Source organism: Muntiacus reevesi, chromosome 3, assembly GCF_963930625.1.
Source record: "Muntiacus reevesi chromosome 3, mMunRee1.1, whole genome shotgun sequence".
In the NCBI taxonomy this organism is placed as follows: domain Eukaryota; kingdom Metazoa; phylum Chordata; class Mammalia; order Artiodactyla; family Cervidae; genus Muntiacus; species Muntiacus reevesi.
In genome coordinates this window covers 164,379,290-164,399,843 of record NC_089251.1, presented here as the reverse complement: position 1 = coordinate 164,399,843, position 20,554 = coordinate 164,379,290, and the positions used below count along the sequence as shown (strand labels likewise).

The following is a 20,554-nucleotide window of genomic DNA, read 5'->3' as shown; positions in this document are numbered from 1 at the left end:
CTGAGCCCACGTGCTCCAACTACTGAAGCCCGGCTCTGGAGCCTGCGCTCCACGACAAGAGAAGGCACCACAGTGAGACACCCGGCAACTCAACTAGAGACAGCCTAGCACAGCCAAAAATAAACATAGACAAGTAATTTTTTAAAAAGTGTGTAAAGAATGTAGGAAGAATCAGCAAATGCAGGGAATGTGTTGAGTTAGTGCTGTTTAGAATTAGTATGTAAGTTTGTCGTTATTTTTTGCTTATTATTATATTAATATATTACAATCTATTAAATGTAATATCTTACTTTTTCCCTACATTTTTCTTGGGCATAAGAAGAAGTTCATTGTGTGATATTGTGACTTATGAGAAACATATTTGGACACTCAGGTGACCCACATAATATTTTTCTACATATTTGGTTTTCATCTACAGTTTCTGGCTCATAGCTGTTAAAACCCTCAGAATTTCCTAAGTGTTGAAGTGATAAGTGTGTCTTTTGTTATGTTAATGAGGTGAATTTTGGATCCCACCTAAGGATAGGGGTTTGTTGGGAGGAGAATATACCAGGTGATGGAAGGAGGATTTGAAAAGTAGAAAGTGTTAGCTTCTCAGTCCTGCCCAACTCTTTGCGACCCCATACACTGTAACCCACCAGGCTCTTCTGTCCATGGAATTCTCCAGGCAAGAATACTGGAGTGGGTAGCCATTCCTTCCTCCAGGGGATCTTCTTGACCCAGGGATTGAACCCGGGTCTCCTGCATTGCAGGCAGATTCTTTACCATTTGAGTCACCAGATTAGAGAGAGGGCTGGAGGTCAAATCAGTTGTCAATCACTAATGATTTATTGATAATTAATCATGCCTATGTAATGAACCCTCATGAAAACCCGAAGGGAGAGGCTTCAGAGAGCCTCTAGGTGGGCGACCATGTGGAGATGCTGGAAGGGTGGCCTTTGAAGAGGACATGGGACAGAGGGGCCTTGTAGGACTGAACCCTTAAACTATGGAATCTAGGTTATCTCCAGGTGAATAGTGTCAGAACTGAGTTGAGTCGTAGGACACTCAGCTGGTGTTCCAACACTTGATAGTTGGTGTGGGGGAGGCTCTACCACACACAGGTTGGAATTGGTTCTAGGAACACTTTTAGCTGAAATTTGATAGTGTTCCTCAAAAGGTCAATTTCGTTATTTTGAACTTGCTGATATCCTAAATGATTGTTACACTAAGTTTGACATTAATGTTAAAATTTCACTGTAAGAAAAATGAAACTGCTATTTCAAAGGAAGAAGAAAGTATTGGTTGCTCAGTCATGTCTGACATTTTGCAACCTGACTTAGCAGCAACAGCATTATTTTCTATTTAATATTTGAATAAGTAATAGAGTTATATCATTCAAACACCAAAAATATGGAAATGTATTATTGAAATGTCTTCTGCTTATTTTTGACTCCATTATCTCAGTTCCCATTCTCCACCCCAATGTGTAAGCTGCTGCTGCTGCTGCTAAGGCGCTTCAGTTGTGTCTGACACTGTGCGACCCCATAGACGGCAGCCCACCAGGCTCCCCCATCCCTGGGATTCTCCAGGCAAGAATACTGGAGTGGGTTGCCATTTCCTTCTCCAATGCATGAAAGTGAAAAGCGAAAGTGAAGTCGCTCAGTCATATCCGACTCTTAGCGACCCCATGGACTGCAGCCTACCAGGCTCCTCCATCCATGGGATTTTCCAGGCAAGAGTACTGGAGTGGAGTGCCGTTGCCTTCTCTGATGTGTAAGCTACTATTATTAATTCCTTCTTTTAAAGATAAATTATAGCAGTGTACACATCGACCTGTTACATGTTGTTTTTTTCTACTGGATATATCTTGGAGATAGTTTTGTATCAGTAGGTGAAAGAAATTTTTATAGCTGTATGAATGTGTCATAAGTTAATTATTCATAACTTATTCTCTGACCAAACATTTATATCATAAACAATGCTAAAAATATTCACATATAATTTTGTATGCCTGAGAACTTATTGATGAAGTATATCTCTAGAAGCAGAACTGGTCAGAAAAATGATTTATGCACTTGTAATTTTAATACTTGCTGCCAAACTGTGCTCCATGGGGGTCAAGAATGTGCTTCCAACAAGAAGGCATGAATCACTAGTTCCCCTACAACCTCACCAACATACTGTGTCATTAAACTTTTAGAGTTTTGCCTACCTGAGGAGAGAAACAGTGTCTTAGTGTAGCTTTTAAAAAAAGAGTGAGATTGAGCATCTTTTCAAATGTCTAAAGGCCACTTGTTATTCTTTTTCTATGGTCATATCAATTTCACGTTTTAAAACTGAATTTTAAATGTGTGCCATTTGCAGATGTGGATGGACTTGGAGACTGTCAAACAGAGTGAAGGAAGTTAGAAAGAGAAAAACAAATATATATTAACACATACATGTGGAATCTAGGAAAATGGTATAGATGAACATTTTTGCAAAGTATAAATAGAGACACAGATGTAGAGGACAAACATATGGACCCCAAGAGGGAACGTGAGTGTGGGATGAATTGTGAGATGGGGATTGGCACGTATACAGTACTGCATATAAAATAGACAACTAATGAAAGCCTACTCCACAACACAGGGAACTCTCCTCAGAGCTCTGTAATGACCTAATGGGAAGGACATCCAAGGAAGAGAGGGTATGCGTATATACATACACATGTGGCTGATTCACTTTGCTGTACGGTAGACACTAACGCATCATTGTACAGCAAATATACTCCAATAAAAATAACTCAATTTTTTTTCTTATCAAACTATGGGAACTGTTTTTATTATGGAAATTAGTTCTTCTTCTGTTATATAAGCTGCAAATATTTTTCCAAGTTTCTCCTTTGTCTTTTGATTTTGTTTATGGTGTTTTATTCATATAGACTTTTTTTTTTTATTTTGACAGTGTGAACTTGTCATTTGCTTTTACACCTTCTGGACTTTAAGCTGTGTTGTACAGACCTCTCCTACATTGTGATGTGGGTTTGCCGTGAGATGCATTCTGAAACTGCTGCAGTGCTCTGACTGTCTTCATTTTACAGATGGAGAAACTGATGCTCAGATAGTTTGGAAACTGACCCATGGTAGCCCATTTGGGCTGTGGACTCAGGCCCTGTGAATCTGGCTCATATATTTTTGTGCCAACACAATTGTCTTTCTTTTCCTAGAGATATGATCATTCTGTGTTTCCTTTTTCTGGCAAGCTGTTGCATTCTGCAGGTTTACTAGTCTCATCTGGTCTCTCTTTGAAGCCTGTAATAGGAAGAGGGTAGCTCTCCATCCCATTGGTGGTTCCTCATTCACATTTCATTTGTCCAGAGGACATAATGCAGGCATTTACAATACCATGCCAAAAAGTGATTTACTTTTGTCTCTAGCGAAATGTTCATACTCTGATTCCTCAGTAATTCTCCCTTTGTAAATAAAGCGTTATCATCTTACATAAGTCAATTAAAAAAGAAACTCAAAATATGTGAGATCTCATCTGATATGGGTTTCCATCACTTCCAGCACTTGACCCTTCAGGAGGAAAGCGTGTACTGGCGGTCCCTTGTGAGATCACGATCAGGAAACTTCAGCTAGAATGTATTCTTTTAATAGTGCAGTAGGATAAACAGTGCTGACCGCCCTTTCGCTGTTTTCGTGCTCAGCCATGGGAAGCACTGTGATCAATAACTATTATCTGCTTTATTAGCATACAAGCCATGGCTGCCACTTCAATGCTTTCAGGCCCCAGGTGACACAGGTTATGTTTGCTGGGTTTGAGCTCGCAGGCGATTGTGCATTTGCTCAGTTCCAGGGCCAGCCCCCAGCTTGGTTCACAACCACAGGTTCTGGACCAAGTCCTGGGTGGCGCTGGGCACAGGGCTTAATGGCAGGAAATGCATTCAGAATGCCTTCGGAAACCCACCCGTCCCCCTCTTTGTAGGAGGGGAGAAAACCTCCTACCTTCCCCAAGAGGAAGAAATTCTTCTGTCTGTTCAGCCAGATTCCAAGGCATGAATGCCAGTGTCTACCAACAGGCACGTGAAATGTACGTGCTTCCCCGACTCTTCCCTTGCTAAGAGGATCCCTCCTAAGCTGATCCACACAGGGTTACCCTGGGTGATGGAGAGGTCCAGTGGCTCGGAAGTGGGGATCAGACCTGGCTTTAGGTTGAAAGCCCCTATATAGGCCATGGCTTCCAACCTGGTTTTACCATTCACCTTGCATTAGCGTCTCAGACCCATGTATGACTGTGTGGCCCTTCCAGGGTCCATGGAGGGCAGCACTGTGCTGTTCCGGGGTCCTTGTCTATCGTATCATTTTTTAATAGCATCCAAATCTCAATGCAAGCACAGGCCCTCTGTTGACACCTTGATTTCAGGTCTGGGCTCTAGAACTGTGAGACTGTGCACTTCTGTTGTGTCAGCTACTCATTTGTGCTACTTGGTTATGGCAGCCCTAACCTATGACCATGCTTGGAGACCAGGTTGGGCTCTCCTGTTTTAAAGAGTGAGTGGACTTCATGGTTAGAAGTGGGAATACCATACCGTGCATTGGATGGCTCAGTAAAGAATCTGCTTGCAATGTGGGAGACCCAGGTTCGATCCCTGGGTTGGGAAGATCTCCTGGAGGAGGAGATGGCAACCCACTCCAGTATTCTTGCCTGGAGAATTCCATGGACAGGGGAGCCTGGTGGGCTACAGTCCATGGGATCGCAAAGAATCAGACACGACTGAGTGACTAACACACACGTCATACCTTCTCTTCCACTATGCAAATACAGTAGCTTTTTGACTACAAGAAGCTCATCAATGTTTGTCAATAAACTAGACTGCCTACATGCAATAGAAGACTTTCAGTCTTACTTCTGCTTTGGTGAAATAAGGAAACTGGGGTAGAGTTTTCGTGATCTGAGTTGGGTCATGTGGAGGTCAGGTCAGTGGTAACACGGAATAGATAGGAGCTTACCTAGCTTATTGTGTTAGTCATCTATTGATGAAAATGTTGATTCTCAATGAGAAGTTGCTAAAAACACGATGGAGGATTTTCCTTTCAATCCTGAAATATTTAGCACAATGCTCAGAACTGAAAAGTGCTGAAAACTGCCTTTTCTGTCTGAGCCACCAGGCAAGTCCCAACTATCATTGTTAAGTGTCCAATTATGGGACAAGGATTGCTTTTCTTAAGTCAGCAGTCAGAAGGGGAATGTCTACCAGTTGAAATTTAGGCATGATTGGTGGTGCTTAATAAGGTATTTAAATGACATTAATAAATCTGAACATGATTAACAGATCTGAGCAGTCTGGATGAAAACATTGTAAACTGTATATCACGTTACTAATAAATCACTTCTCAAAAGGCTAGGTCTTCACCACCTGGTAGCCAGCCAACACAAAAATCCTTCTTTAACATATCAAAAACATGCAGTGTTTTATGAAAGAAATTGATGAAGTAAGGAAAATCAAAGTCCAGTATCCAAGATACTGGATAAATATCTTAATCATTGAGCATGAATGTTCTAATGTATGATGTTTTACCACTGTGTTTGCTAATAATCAAGCAAACTGAGCATCGTAAAAATAAGGTTTTTGAAAGTACTGGAAACTTAAAGTCACTAAAACCAGGAAATACTGATATTATATTTGTACACTAAATTTTCTAGCCTCTGAGTGACTGCTTGCCCAAAAATAGCTTAAAAAAGGTACATCTTTATGGTTTTGCAAATTTGTGGAGAGAACAGGGCAGTCTAGAATAATGGAGTGGTGGTTCAGTCGCCCAGTCGTGTCCGACCCTGCAACCCCAGGGACTGCAGCACGCCAGGTCTCTCTGCCCCTCACCATCTCCCAAAGTTTGCCCAATTTCATGTCCATTGCATCGGTGATGCCATCCAACCATCTCATCTTCTGTCTCCCTCTTCTCCTCTTGCCTTCAATCTTTCCCAGCATCAGGGTCTTTTCCCATGAGTCAGCTCTTCACATCAGGTGGCCAAAGTATTGGAACTTCAGCTTCAGCATCAGTCCTTCCAATGAATGTTCAGGGTTGATTTCCTTTAGCATTGATTGGTTTGATCTCCTTGTCTCATTATTCAAGGAGAAATAATGGATATGTAGTCAATAAATGCTTGTTTCTTTAAAATTTATTTATATTTATGTTTATGCACGCAGGCTTTCTCTGGTTGCGGAGAGCGGGGGCTACCTCCAGTTGCCATGTGTGGGCTTCTCATTGTGCTGGCTTCTCTTGCAGAGCATGGGCTCCAGAGCGTGGGCTCAGTAGTTGGGGTACTTGGGCTTAGTTGCTTTGAAACATGTGGGATCTTCCCAGACCAGGGATCGATCCTGCATCCCCCGCATTGGCAGGTGGACTCTTATCCACTGTACCACCCGGGACGTCCCAATAAATGCTGGTTGAATGAACCAACATGTAAAGGATTTTTCGGGTGGGTTTCTATGAACTGAGGGAGCGGAGGCAACATATCAGTAAAGAATGAACATGTTTACTTTGAAATAAGGAAGGCAATTTATTGTAGTGAGATAATATCGAAGTTTTACATACGACCGCCCCGATGTGTATGAAGTAATTTCCTCCACACTTTCGGAGAAGACACCATTGAACTACAAAGAAACTCAAAGTGCTTGACATCAGTTAATGATGCATAATATAATGCATTTTCACTAACTTACCCAAATTTCAAATTAGACAGTTAAAGGACACATTGAAGTATTTTTCATGCATTATTAACAGCCTTTTTTTTTTTTTTTTTTGCTGGAGTTTATAATGCCCTTTGATAACTCCAAACACTGAACGCTATTCCTTACAGTCTGTTCCTTTCATCCTACTGAGGTGATTAGTTATCACAAAGCGGCTTATCAGAGGAAACTCCTAACAGAGACTTAGACATTTTCTCCTAAATGGAGTTTGTGGAAAATATGAAACTTGACCTGCCCTTTGAAGCAATGCCAAAAAAAGAAAACATTATGTTTAGACACTAACCACTAAAATAATAATAATAATAATAACTTCAGGAGGCAAAGAACAGCAATGCAGTTTGGCACAAGTTCAGAAACAAATATATACACACATATCTGCGAATATGTACCCAGTACCTTGTCTAGGATGCGTTTTATACATGTGCTACGTGTTGTACAAATCAGGCGCACGGAGTGCCGGTGCGAAGTTGTGTGGCTGTCCTCTCCGAGGAGGTCTCAAACACAACTTGCCAGAGGAGCTTATTCACGACTTTTTGGAAAACAAGAGTCTAAAGGCAGTTCTCATTGTGTACAGAAGGGCCCAGAGCGCTAGATGTAGGATTCCTTGGCAAATCGGAGCTGCTCGGCGTCAAACACGGGCTGGCTACACCGCCGGGCCAGCAGGGCCTGCCTGCCCTTCTGCTGCGACTCGGAGGCGCTTCTCAGCCGCTGCAGCTCGGGTGTCCCGGGGACCCGCACCTGTCCTGCCGCGGCCCCAGGGGCGCAGTCGGTCCAGCTCTGCCTCCAGGGCTCGGTCCCCGGCCCCCGTCGGAGCCCGTCCAGGGGCTCCGGCCCGCGGCTGTTTCTCGAGTCCCCGTGGGGGCGGGCGGGGAGCGGAGGCAGCAGCCCCGCGTCCAGGCTCAGCACGCGGGCCCGCAGGCTGCCCACCGTCTGGCCCCCGCGCGGGGCGAGCTCCAGCGCCTGGAGCCGCACGGCCTCCTCGTAAGACGGGGGGCGGCCGGGGTGCCTCTGATCCACCAGCTGGAACACATCCTCCACCGAGAGGGTGTAGGCCCCCGAGTTAAAGCCCAGCGCGGCTCGGCCGGGGGCGTCCGACGAGCTTTCCTGGACGATCCGGCCGGCGAGCTGGCTTTCTTTCTTGGAACCTCGCTTCTCTGGGTCTCGGGGGCAGCCCTTGGGCTTCGCGGCTCCAAAGCTGCGCGTCTTGGTCAGCACTCTTTGGTGGGAGGCGAAGGAGAATGACATGGAGTGCTTTTTAATTTCTCGGTTGGGCTTGCTTTTCTCAGCCTTGGTGAAAGACTGGTGTCGGGTGAAGAAGTTTCTTTTGGGGCTGGAAGGAGAGGCCAGGGGCGAGCTGTCGGAGAAAGCGTCCAGGGAGCCACTGGAGGCGGCTTTGGGGACCTGCGCGCACCGTGACGCCGAGTCCTGAGTCGGGCTGCGCTCCCCCAGGTCCCGGGGCCACTGCGCCCGGCCTTCGGCTGCAGGAAACACCTCCTCGGGAAACGGGTCCTCGGCTTCCTCGCCGGCAAAGCGGGAGGTGGTGTGGGCCACCGCGGTGAAGTCGTCCTCGCTTCGCGTGAGTTTCGGGTTTGCTCTTCTGACGTCGAGGCACTCCGGGGAGGATGCGGCGCTGGGGTCCGAGTACCTCCTGTCCGCTTGCCCAAGGAAGCCCTTCAGTCTGGCCGTGGTGCTGACCACGGGCTCCCAAGGGCGCAGCGGGGCTCTGGGCTCCGAGCGGCCAGCAGCCAGCTCCGGGGGCTCTGGGGGCTGCGAGCTTGGGGAGCCCGCAGGCTCCACGTCGTGGTCAGGGTCGTTGCTGTCGTAGGCCGAGTCGTTCTGCAGGGTCGACATGTCTGGGGGAAGGTAAGGGACAGTTGAGTGTTTGTTCAGGTCCTTTTAGAATTTCACTTTAGCACCGTCCACCCTACTAACATCAAGTATGGCCCTAGGGAATTCGGTGAAGCTAATTTGGGGCTTGTTATGAAAGAAACTGGCCATGTTCAAGTTTCGTTTCTTGCCATGCCTACTATTTTGAGGTGGAGAAGATAAGTAGGAAAATGAAGAGAGAGAAGTTGAGAGAGAGAGAGGGAGGGAAGAAATGAGAAGAGAGGGAGGGAAGAAATGAGAAGAGAGGGAGGGAAGAAATGAGAAGAGAGAAAACAGCTCTCCACTGAAAATTTATTGATCTTAGATTTAAAAGCTGATCCTTTGAACGGCTCTTTTCATTGGATCCATCCCCATTTTGGTGGCTCAGACAGTAAAGAACCTGTCTGCAAGGCAGGAGACCGGGGTTCGATTCCTGAGTGGGGAAGATCCCCTGGAGAAGGGAATGGCAACCCACTCCAGTATTCTTGTCTGGAGAATCCCATGGACAGAGGAGTCTGGCAGGCTATATAGTCCATGGGGTCAAAGAGTTGGACAGGACTGAGCAACTAACACTTTCACTTTCATCCCTATTTTAACAGACCCCCATTAGACCCATATTCCATTGTGTGGAAACAAAAGTTTCTTACCCCAACCCTCTAGCCAAAGGTTACTTAGTAAAAGGAGCAGTTCTTCATGACTTAGAACAGGAAGGGGAAGGTGCCAGGCTGTAGCCTGAGGAAATAGTGCAGGAAAATTCAAGAGAAAAGTTTCCCTGCTTGCTGACGTCTCAACAGACCTGCATCTACTCTGATTCAGTGATGTGTGTTGGTAACTTCTTCAGATCCCAGGGGTGTTTCATGTTACTGGGCTGGATTGGTAGCCAGGCATGAACTTGACCCCACAGTCAGAGTCAGCTGAGAACATGTTCCATACCTGAACTGTCCGTGTGTTCCAGGGACTCGTCAGAAGCAATTCTGGAATGTGCTGGAAAGTCTTCCCCAAATATTTCAAAGCAGTTATCGATGAGGAATTCCACCAGTGTCTTAACCTGTGAGGAGAAGTTAACAGCTTGTCAGCTTAATGAGATCTGTGTTTATTTTTAAAGGAAGAAGGTTACCAAGGGAGATATAGGGAAGGTCAGCAGTTAGGGAGGTGCCAAAATGGGCTTCCCTGGTGGCTCAGATGGTAAAGAATCTGCCTGTAATGCAGGAGACCTGGGTTCAATCCCTGGGTTGGGAACATCCCTTGGAGGAAGGAATGGCTACCCACTCCAGTGTTCTTGCCTGGAGAATTCCATGAACAGAGGAGCCTGGTGGGCTATAGTCCATGGGGTCGCAAAGAGTCAGACACGACTGAGCAACCAACATTTTTACTTTCAAAATCGACATAAGAGATGTTTAACCGTGTCTGAAAGGAGCATTCAGAAAATTGGTAATAATCACCTATATGAAAATTATTTTTGAGATATGTCTTTTAACTTTGTGAATTTAAAAGACCTATTACTTTAAAGTAACCAAAATGTTCATTAAAGGAGTTGCCCGGATTGGTAGCTGAACTGACAGAGTGTGATGCACAAAAAAGAGCAAAGTGAAAGGGCCTGGAAACAGCGGTGGAGAGACGGGCATCACTTGCCCTCTGTCTCGGAGGATGACCTGGCCTTACCGGGTCTCATCCAGTGGATGCACCCCAGAGAGTAGACCTGGGGCCGCAGCAGACCTCACTGCTTGGCTTTGACAGGCAGATGTCGAGTTTCGCAGAAATAGCCGGGCACAAACCTTATCGTTCAGGTCTCTCCGGGCTTCCAGCGATAGGTTGTGCTCGTTTTCCGGGCTCAGCACGTTGGGCCCGATGCAGATGGCGAGATTGCTGGCGTCCATCCGGTTGACCTCAGAGTTCTTGCTGATCACATGGAGCACGGACACCAGGTGCTTGAGCAGCAGGTGGTTGGGCCGGGGGAGCTTGTCTGCAACCCTGGAACAGAGGTGGGGAAAGCTGGTTTTAGGGGAGGTTCATGGCCTATCTAGCTTGAGGGGAGCAAGTTGAAAGTGGCTGCCTGACCCAGGCTTCCTTTAAAATGAGGAAGGTCTGTTTTCACAAGAAACATTGTGAAACATTCATTCAGACACTTGCAGTGGTAACTGACATGGAATGAATCACTGAACCACAAGAGCCTGAAGCCCTAGAAAACTGGCCTCTATGATCCTGACACCAGTAACACGGCCATTTACTCTTTACACAGATCTTAGATTACGAATCATTAACTCCTGCAATAAACTCTAACACATTTTGAAAATCATTTTGTGAGAAACCATTTAGCCATATGGAATGTCTTCCTGCTTCTAACACTGCAAGACTGGTTTTTCTAAAGAATACAATCGTTTGCCTTTTTTTGAACTGTGCTCATCAAACGAAGAAGACACATTTCTATACCATTCTGAGAAAGCTTTATGAAGAATAAATCAGTTTAGAAGAGCATGTTCATAAAAATAATGAGGTCAGCACTAAAAGGGCAACATTGGTACAATGACTAATAAATTAGAATTGTAAAGCCTCATATTTTCAAAAAAAGAGACGGTGGTTCTAACATAAGGATCATTCATTTCTCATAAGATACTGTTAAGAAAGACCTTTGTGTCTGTAAGTAGAAGTTTATTGTGGTAATCTCGGAATTCTTATTTTGGGACAGACACACTAATGCCTTCAGTTCAATAAATATGCTATTGATAATACTTAGCCATGTGAGACAATCATCATATATAGACACACTTTTATAGGATTTGGCAAAAGTGCTGATACTGTGAAGTTAGGTGTGTAAGATTTTCTAGGCACTAACAGGTCACATTTTGATTTATATATGGTATTCTTTCTGCTGCCGTTGTAATTTATTTTTATAGAGTTTTCATTTTGGTTGATTATAAGAATATGGAATAAATACACTATGGAATTTTGTCAACAAACAAGCCCTTGCAGACTGTTTACTAAGGGACATTTTATGGGAGAATTGTTGCTTTGCATCGCATCAGTGTGGACAAGTGAAGACTCCAGATTCCTACACGTGGCTGGTTAGCCTGCTCTGAGGCTTTCATCTGTGAGTTCGTTTCATACCTTCTTGAACTACTTATATCTTTAGACTCCCTACCTGTTGGGATTTGTGAGTACTGAAGTTCACTTTCTACCTTTTGACAGAGGTGCCTCCTTTCACTTGGCTAAAAAAACCTACTTTTTGAACATTTCCAGGGTACCTTTAGATTTGTATTCTAGGAGCAGGTGAGCGAGTCCACGTGAATTCCTTCAGTGTTGCAACATGAAACACTCTGACAGTCGGTGAGGAACCCCGGGCGGGGACTGCACGGGTGACTTACTGTTTCAGCGCCTCGATCCGGTCCTCCTCGCTCTGCTTGGCCAGGGCGCCCATCCACTCCTCAAACAGGTCACAGGACAGGAGCTTCAGCGGAATACTTCTGAGGAAATCCTGGTGGGAGGAAGCAGACCGTTCATGTTACATAACATGCTGCCATCCTAACTTCCGTCTCATTCATCCCCTCTCAGGAGTTTCTGCTCATCACCCCTTCCTGCCTGCATCCAATGAGCCTGAAGTCTCCCCCCAACTTGTCTCTCAGCAACTTTCCTAACAACGGGCACAGTTAAGGCCACCATCCAAGGGGCCACCAGACTCAGGGCAACGGGCTGGGCCGTGGGACAGTCCGAGCGCCTGTTCTCAGAGAAATCTGGGGAAAACTGAATGCAGCACTTTTTGGTTGGAATCTGGGATCACAGAAACAGAGATGCTGATACACATAAATGAAGGCTGAACTAAAACAGCGCGATGCCACAATCAGTCGCCTTTGCCGTGTAGGGCGAAGAGCCTGATTCTCATCCCCTGAGAGTCAGTGAGTCAGAGCCCATCAGAGCTTGTTGTTTGGCACCGATGCTGGGACTCACCTTGAGGACCACAGCCAGGAGGTGCACAGGGAGGCTTTTCAGGTCCACCATGCTTCCGGAGTTGAGCTCCTCCTTCAGCTCCTTGCGGGCTTTCTCATTGGCTGCTTTCCTGAATATTCCTTCAGTGGAAGGGCCTTTAAGGCATAGAATAGTGAGAATATCCTAAAAGGAAGAGGGGTATAGAAATAGGAAATGGTTACCCGGGGTTTGAAGTCACACTTTGCTGCTACTGATAGAGGAAACATCTGTATTTCGGTAGGAAAAAGAATTTAAATAGTGGACATGAACAATAGCTAACTTTACCTGCTATACAATATCCTCTCCGTAAAAGTTAGTTCTCCAGGATACTAACATCATCTTAACAAGAGACTATTAATCCCAGTCTGATTCCTTTCAGTCTGTTACTTTCAACTGTCTCTCTCAACCCTGCCATGTTTCTAAGAGCAGGTACATCGGGAAAGCTGGAATTTGCACAGCCTAAAATGATTTTGGGCTTCCCTCCTCTCGAGTCATTCCATGTAAACACTGGATGTCTGATCACAAGCTCCATAAATCTGTTGGTTTTTCAGAAGCTACCCATTTTTAGCCTTCTTCACTCCATTAAGTCAGAAGGATGGAGGGACCATCGACCTGAGCTCACTGGCAAATACAACTGATTTCTAGAATGTAAGCCGCCCTGTAAGTTCTCCTGACTGCATTCTTAGGTGGGAACACCATTTCCAAACGTGGGAAAAAAACGGAAAATCCCACCCCAACAAGTTCAGCATGAGAAAGCCGCTCAGGTTTCCCGAGGACGTTTCATAGAAAACTGAAGGAGGTTCTGGGTGAACGCGTGCCTACCTGAATGGGTCCCGGGAGCGTGTTGTCACTGCAGATGGCTGACAAGGGCTGCTCGAAAAGGGATGTCTTCAATTCTGGCTCCGAAGCTGCAGAAACATCTGATGAAGAAGAGAGCCTTCTCATGAGAAAGAGCCAGTTAGACACCTTCTTTCTCTTCTTGATTTCTACGGCCGAGAAAACAAGGCAAAGAGAAATTAGATTAACATACTGATAAGCACAGAAGGATCCAGATAAGACAACAGATAGTGTCATGTATGGTTTGCCATGTGGGAGAAACAGTTTCGAAAAACTGAGGAAGCAAAGGGTGTGAACCTTAATCTAGTGTGAACCAAAAAACAACCACATGGTTACCAGGGCAACCAGCCCCTCAACAGCAACACCACGGTTCCTCAAAGTCTCCACCTTTCCTGTTTTTACTCTTTACCAGCTGTTTGCTCTAGAAAAGGAGCAAAGTCTAACTAGGCAGATAGATAAACAATCATCGTAACATATTGACCTTAATAACCACGGTGGATAGTTGGTGGCTATTTCTGATGTGAAACAGATTGTTTTAATCCCTCCTCTGACCAGTGAAGAAAACGAAACTTAACAGGAAGTGACTTGCTCAAAACCATTTTGAAGGCTCTAGGCTGGGCGGGCTATTAAACCTCAGCGGCCGCGCTAGCACCCACCACTAGAGGGAGCTAGTCTGTCTGCAGTCAGCTGCAGGGTTTTCCCCGAGGAAGCGTTAGGACGGGGCAGGGAGGTTAGAACCTAGACCTGGCAATTGGAAATGCTCAGGAAGAATTTTCCAGGATAATCGGTCCTTGCAAAATCCTGAAGATGTCTGCACAATGGTATCACCACTCATGAGTTTACTTCTTTCTGTTTTCCTCTCTCTCCTTCCTTCTCCTTTTTTTTTCTAATAATAAAAAAAAAAAGCTATACTTTTCTAAATGCATTAGCACATGTTTCTGTACTTTTTATACCAGCAAGTGGAAGAGGATGGATAGAGAATTGGCCTGTCCTTATAGTTCAAGAGAACTGGGTCAGGGTTACATTACAACACAATGAATTGTGGAAAAAATTGACTGAACGGTGGGTCCTTTGGGATTTAAGATAGCAACAGTTGCTTCATATACTCTTAGAATCATTCTCCATTAGAGGAGGGAGAGAGTGGAAAAGGCAACTGCATATTTGTCACACGTATGCACACTTCAATTGTCGGAACAGAAGTGGCCAGAGATCTGCAACCCCACTAAAACCCCTCTGAATGGGAGAAAGGTTGACTTGGGAAGAATGTTTTCTCTCAGAACACTTGCTGTCCAGTGAGCTGGAGCCTTCCTGCCAGGCAAGGGTTAATGTTCTGTGGTCTTTAAGAGAACATTTCGGAAAAAAATCCCTAGTAAAGCACTGTGGTTTGGCAAACCAAGAACACTGGTTGTTAGCATTTACATAAAAGATCAGTGTGTTTTCAAAACTCACCAATTAGCTGGCAGATATTATCTTCACTCTCACATGATGCCAACAGAGGATGTTCCTTGATATTACCCTAAAAATATATTTATTTTAATGAAAATGGTTGAAGAAATCTGCCCAGTCTTTCCCCACAAAATATATTCAACATGTTATTCATATCAACAGTTAGTAGTCCATTAATTTTTTTCAGAATCAATATTAATGTCTTGCTTATCATAACATAAGACCTCAATTAACATTAGTGTTTACTACAACTTATCATGTTGATTTTCTATTCTGATAACTAAACAACATGCATGATATTCAATTAAAACAACGTTTTCCATCTCACAGTGCAGATAAAAAGTTCGAAAAACAGCTTTCTTACCTCTGATTGACATTCAATTAATGTCTCCATATCACAGGCATTTAGTGTTTTTGACTACAAGAGAGAAAAAGTCAAATTAAGTAAACATCTCTGACCCTTGCCGGTGAGAAAATCTGAGGTAGTAAATGTAAGAAGGGCACATACCGCATGGCAGCTGCTTGTCAACTTCATTGGAGTTCGGGCTGACGGTTCAGTGATGAATTTTGCTCCTGTGTGGCCTTGGCTCTGTCTATGAAAAATCATTCGGGAAGGAGTGAGGAGGGATACACGGAATGCAATGGCCAGTTTCAGCCCCACTCTGACAAAACAGAAAGTCTGAAACTACTAGAGAAGTGTTCATTTAATGTCAGTTATGTGTTACCAGATGTCTCACGCTATTAAACACAGCATCTGAACACACTACTTTCTAAAAGCTTTAAACGTGACATCTTCACAACGCCAAACTTTGCTTTTCATTTATTAAGCTCCCATCAGGAGATAATCTGAGGAACAGCTACAGTGACAACTAACATTTTGGGAGGAGAGTTCACGATGTGCCAGGGCACTGTGTCAAGGGCTTTGCACAGATTTTCTCATGTAACCTGAAAAAGGCAAACAGTGGATCCCCAGGACGCTGCTTATGGCAGACATAAAACAAAGATAACACGTACAGAATTCCTAGAGCCCCTGAAGTGCAGGCTTCCCATGAAAGCGAAGCTGTCCGAGTACTCTTCATAACACTACGTGTTGCCTATTGCATGGTGAAACCCGCTTTTGTTGGATACGATCTCAAAGCCCAGTGACCCCGCCAGGCAGCTGACTGTCGTGTCAGGCCAATTTATGGTACTTACCCTCGGAGGGCCTCCAGCCAGACTTCTTTTACCTCCCGTGAACTGTGGAAAATTGGAAAGATAGCATGACACCCTGCTCCTACTAATCCGGCTGAGTGAGGAGACTGAATGGCTCTAACTTCACGTGCTCTGCGTTATAAGGGAGAGGGGGCGGGCAGGTGGAAATTCAGAATGTTGCTGAGACCGGAAGGAGCATCATGGGCTGTCGCCCGGGCCAGACACTGCAGAGCTCTCACTTCCTCATTTCTTTTAGGGCAGCTCTGCTTCTTTTTTTTTTTTTTTCTTCTTCTTCTCCAACTTCAAAGTCAAACATCTGTAAACCACCGAGAGTGGAAAAGATGACATATGGCCCTAGGTGAAGGCTCTGATTCATGTCACAGGTGGGATGTGTGAATAAGAAATTGTGTTATTCCATACGTAAACATCATCGTATTTTCTAAAGTGATCATTTCAGGTGCCCCCCCCCTTTTTGGTATCCTGTTTGGGTGCAGTCTCCCCACCCACCCACCGTCTCCTGTGTTCATCGGTACATTGATAAGCACACTCTGGGTGCGGGATATGGCCCCTCCAAGAAAGCCGAGACATGCTGTCTCTTTTGGAATGCAGTCATCATCCAAAGTCAGTTTCCTCTGGAACCGTGACGAGTCCACCAGAGCAGGCTGTCTACATGTTAACCTTTCCCTTCCTTAACTCAGTACTAAGTCATAGTCAGATCAACTCTAAATTCTGATGTGGGAGGTAAACAAACGATTTCCTTTGATTGGACATTTGAAAGTAGAAAGGAGACGGTGAATTTCATCTGTAGATCCCACCTTCTGGATAAAAGAGGATCTCTGGTCTTTCCTATGGCCTAGGCTATATATGAAATGACTCAAATACCCTGACAACAGAATGGATACATACAGTGTGATGCATTTTCACACAGAGGAGTCCTAGAGAGCCCTGAGAATGCATAGGCTACAACTAAGTTCAACGACATGACTGGGTTTCACAAAATAATGTCGAGGGAAAGAGGCCAGACACAAAAGAGTGTACCTTGTATGCAAAGCCCCCAAATAGCAAAAGTGATCTGTGTTATTAGAAGCCAGCATGTCATTTCCGTAGGGCTGGGTAGTGACTCTGAGGGGGTCAGAGAGGGTCCATCTCTTGACTCTGAGGGGGTTCCATCTCTTGACCTGGTTGTTGTGGTTATTCAATTGCTAAGTCAGGTCCAACTCTTTGCAACTCCATGGACTGTAGCCCACCAGGCTCCTCTGTCCTTGAAATTCTCCTGACAAGAACAGTGGAGTGGGTTGCCGTACCCTCCTGTATCTCTTACATTTCCTGCGTTGTCAGGCGGGTTCTTTACCACTAACACCACCTGCTGCTGCTGCTAAATTGATTCAGTCATGTCCGACTCTTAGTGACCCCATGGACTGCAGCTCCCCAGGCTCCTCTGACCAGGGAATTTCCCAGGCAAGAATACTGGAGTGGGTTGCCATTTCCTTCTCCAGGGGTTCTTCCCAACTTGAGGATCAAACCTGCATCTCTTATGTCTCCTGCATTGGCAGGTGGGTCCTTCACCACTAGTGCCACCTGGGAAGCACCCAGGAAGCCCCTATCTCCAGGAATTTGCTCAAATTCTGTCTATTAAGTCAGTGATGCCATCCAACCATCTCATCCTCTGTTGTCCCCTTCTCCTGCCCTCAATCTTTCCCAGCATCAGGGTCTTTCCAAATGAGTCAACTCTTTGCTTCAGGTGGCCAAAGTATTAGAGCTTCAGCTTTAGCATCAGTCCTTCCAATTCAGGACTGATTTCTTTTAGGATTGACTGGTTTGGTCTCTTTGCAGTCCAAGGGACTCTCAAGAGTCTTCTCCAGCACCACAGTTCAAAAGCATCAATTCTTTGGTGCTCACTCTTGTTTACGGTCCAACTCTCACAGGTACATGTCTACTGGAAAAATTGTACCTTTGACTATACAGACCTTTGTTGGCAAAGTAATGTCTCTGCTTTTAAAGGTGCTGTCTAGGTTCGTCATAGCTTTCCTTCCAAGGAGCAAGCATCTTTTAATTTCATGGCTGCAGTCACCATCCGCAATGATTTTGGAGCCCAAGGAAATAAAATCTGTCACTGCATCCACTTTTCTCCCTTCTATTTGCCATGAAGTGATGGGACTGGATGCCATGATCTCAGGTTTTTGAATGTTGAGTTTTAAGTCAGCTTTTCACTCTCCTCTTTCACCCTCATCAAGAGGCTGTTAAGGTCTTCTTTGCTTTCTGCCATTAGACTGGTATCATCTGCATATCTGAGGTTCTTGATATTTTTCCTGGCAATTTTGATTCCAGCCTGTGATTCATCCAGCCTGGCATTTTGCATAATGTGCTTTGCATATAAGTTAAATAAGCAGGGTGAAAATATACAGCCTTGATATACTCCTTTCCCAATTTTGAACCAGGCAGTTATTCCATGTCTGGACTTAACTGTTGCTTCTTGACCTGCATACAAGTTTCTCAGCAGACAGATAAGGTGGTCTGGTATATCCAGGTCTTTAAGAATTTTCCACAATTTGTTGTGATCTATATAGTCAAAGGCTTTAGGGTAGTCAATGAAGCAGAAATAGATGTTTTTCTGGAACTCCTCATTCCTCCATGATCCAGCGAAAGTTGGCAATTTGATCTCTGGTTCCTCTGCCTCTTTGAAACCCAGCTTGAATTTCTGGAAGTTCTTGATTTACATACTACTGAAGCCTAACTTAAAGGATTTTGAGCATAACCTTGCTAACATGTGAAATAAATGTAATTGTATGATATCTGGAACATTCTTTAGCATTGCCCTTCTTTGGGATTAGAATGAAAACTGACCTTTTCCAGTCCTCTGACCACTGCTGAGTTTTCCAAATTTGCTGCCATATTGAGTGCAGCACTTTAACAGCATCACCTTTAAGGATTGAACCTGGTGCTGCTAATCTTAAGTGTACATTTCTGTATGTTTGTTATTCCTCAACAAAAAATTGACAGATACCTTGACTTAATTCATTATTAGCACCTGGAGTTCTACGCCTTTTTCATATGGATAGTATTATTGTCTTTGTACTTAAAGGAGGTCATGATAAGGCACACTTTGAGAAACTGAAGCACGCAGCTGTTACAATTTGCCCCGTAACCCGGTGTCTCGGGGGGTGACCTCAGGATGGAGTTGGCGGCCAGGTTTCCAGCTGGAGGCACCCTCTCTTGAAACTGCCAGGGGTAACGCAGCACTCCTACTACAACTGCAGATGCTACCGCTCTTTCAGCCTCCCTTTCCCCTTAGAAAACTCTGAAATGAACTCGCTGATTTCGATTTACTGTTACAAAAAAGGGTGTTATGGAGGCTTGGTGGTAAAGAATCCACTTGCTGATGCAGGAGATACAACAGTCATGGGTCTGAACCCTGGGTCGGGAAGATCTCCTGGAGGAGGAAATGACAGCCCACTCCAGTATTCTTGCCTGAAAAATTCCGTGGACAGAGGAGCCTGATGGGGGTCTACGGCCCATGGGGTCACAAGGAGTCAAACAGAATTAAGCACAGCACCATATGCTATCCTACCCTAGAGTCAGGAAGTGGTAGGTGCACAATTAATAATATCTATACAAATACATTCACCTATGAAGTAGTCACAATAGAGTATTACTACAAAATATGTGTGTTTTATGAATTTTTCATTGGATACTTTTTTAAGTTATTCTAAGAAACTTAATGTTGACAATGCTCTTACAACTAAACCATCCAGTCTCAACTGACATATTTCCTTCTTTTTATAAATGAACACCATATTTTTTCCTCATCCATACAGCAGCTTATGTTATGCCCTAAGCCCCACATTCTACCAGTGATTTAAAACCTTTTTTTCCTCTCTTGCCATGGGATTGTTTTTTGTTTTTTTTTGGCCACACTGCATAGCATGTGGGATTTTAGTTCCCCGACCAGGGATCAAACGCAGGCCCTCAGCAGTGGAAGTGCAGATTCTTAACCACAGGCAGATGAATCTAGAATCCAGATATATAGAATTAAAAAAAAAAAGAGCATTTTTTAAAGTTGGTTGCTGTGAGAGACGGGTGGGGGAATCGTGGACCCACCCATTTTGCCTTTTCTGAAAAGCCCAAACAAACAAACATGTCGCTTAGTTGTGTCCGACTCTTTTCGACCCCATGGACAGGCTCCTCCATCCATGGGATTTTCCAGGCAAGAATACCGGAGTGGGTTGCCATTTCCTTCTCCAAGCTGGAGCTCAAAAACTCATGTTACCAGTGGTTCTCAAAGTGCATTCAGGGACCCCTGGAGCCCTCTCAGCAGAGTCCACAAGGTCAAACTATTTTGTAACAATATGGAGATACTAGTTGCCTTTTTGACTCTATTCTCTCAAGAGTATACAGTGGAGTTTTCCAGAAGCCACACAATATGGGATGTTTTGACAGCTATGGGAATGTGGACTTGCATTTTCCTGTGGTTTAAATTTTTCTCAGTTTTCCTTTCTCCTAAGATACGTACTGGTAGATATAACTTAGATAAATCAGAGA

The 20,554-nt window shown here is 44.7% G+C and overlaps 1 protein-coding gene across 3 annotated transcripts in view; it reads right to left on the bottom strand.

Moving 5' to 3' along the window:
- Positions 1-6,500: 6,500 nt before the first annotated feature.
- Positions 6,501-20,554, bottom strand: part of TAGAP (T cell activation RhoGTPase activating protein) — a 35,102-nt gene continuing 21,048 nt past the window's right edge. Inside the window, exons 2-11 of one of the 3 annotated variants that reach the window (XM_065927739.1) lie at positions 16,019-16,060; positions 15,333-15,417; positions 15,189-15,242; positions 14,828-14,894; positions 13,364-13,527; positions 12,524-12,685; positions 11,944-12,053; positions 10,357-10,552; positions 9,515-9,629; positions 6,501-8,568 (exon numbers count right to left, since the gene is read on the bottom strand). In XM_065927739.1, coding sequence (XP_065783811.1) covers positions 7,304-8,568; positions 9,515-9,629; positions 10,357-10,552; positions 11,944-12,053; positions 12,524-12,685; positions 13,364-13,527; positions 14,828-14,894; positions 15,189-15,242; positions 15,333-15,417; positions 16,019-16,060 — 2,260 coding nt within the window. In that variant the 3' untranslated portion in view covers positions 6,501-7,303. Of the gene's footprint in view, positions 8,569-9,514; positions 9,630-10,356; positions 10,553-11,943; positions 12,054-12,523; positions 12,686-13,363; positions 13,528-13,675; positions 13,748-14,827; positions 14,895-15,188; positions 15,243-15,332; positions 15,418-16,018; positions 16,061-20,554 lie in introns of those variants that run through there. The other 2 variants (XM_065927740.1, XM_065927741.1) reach the window with 2 other exon arrangements.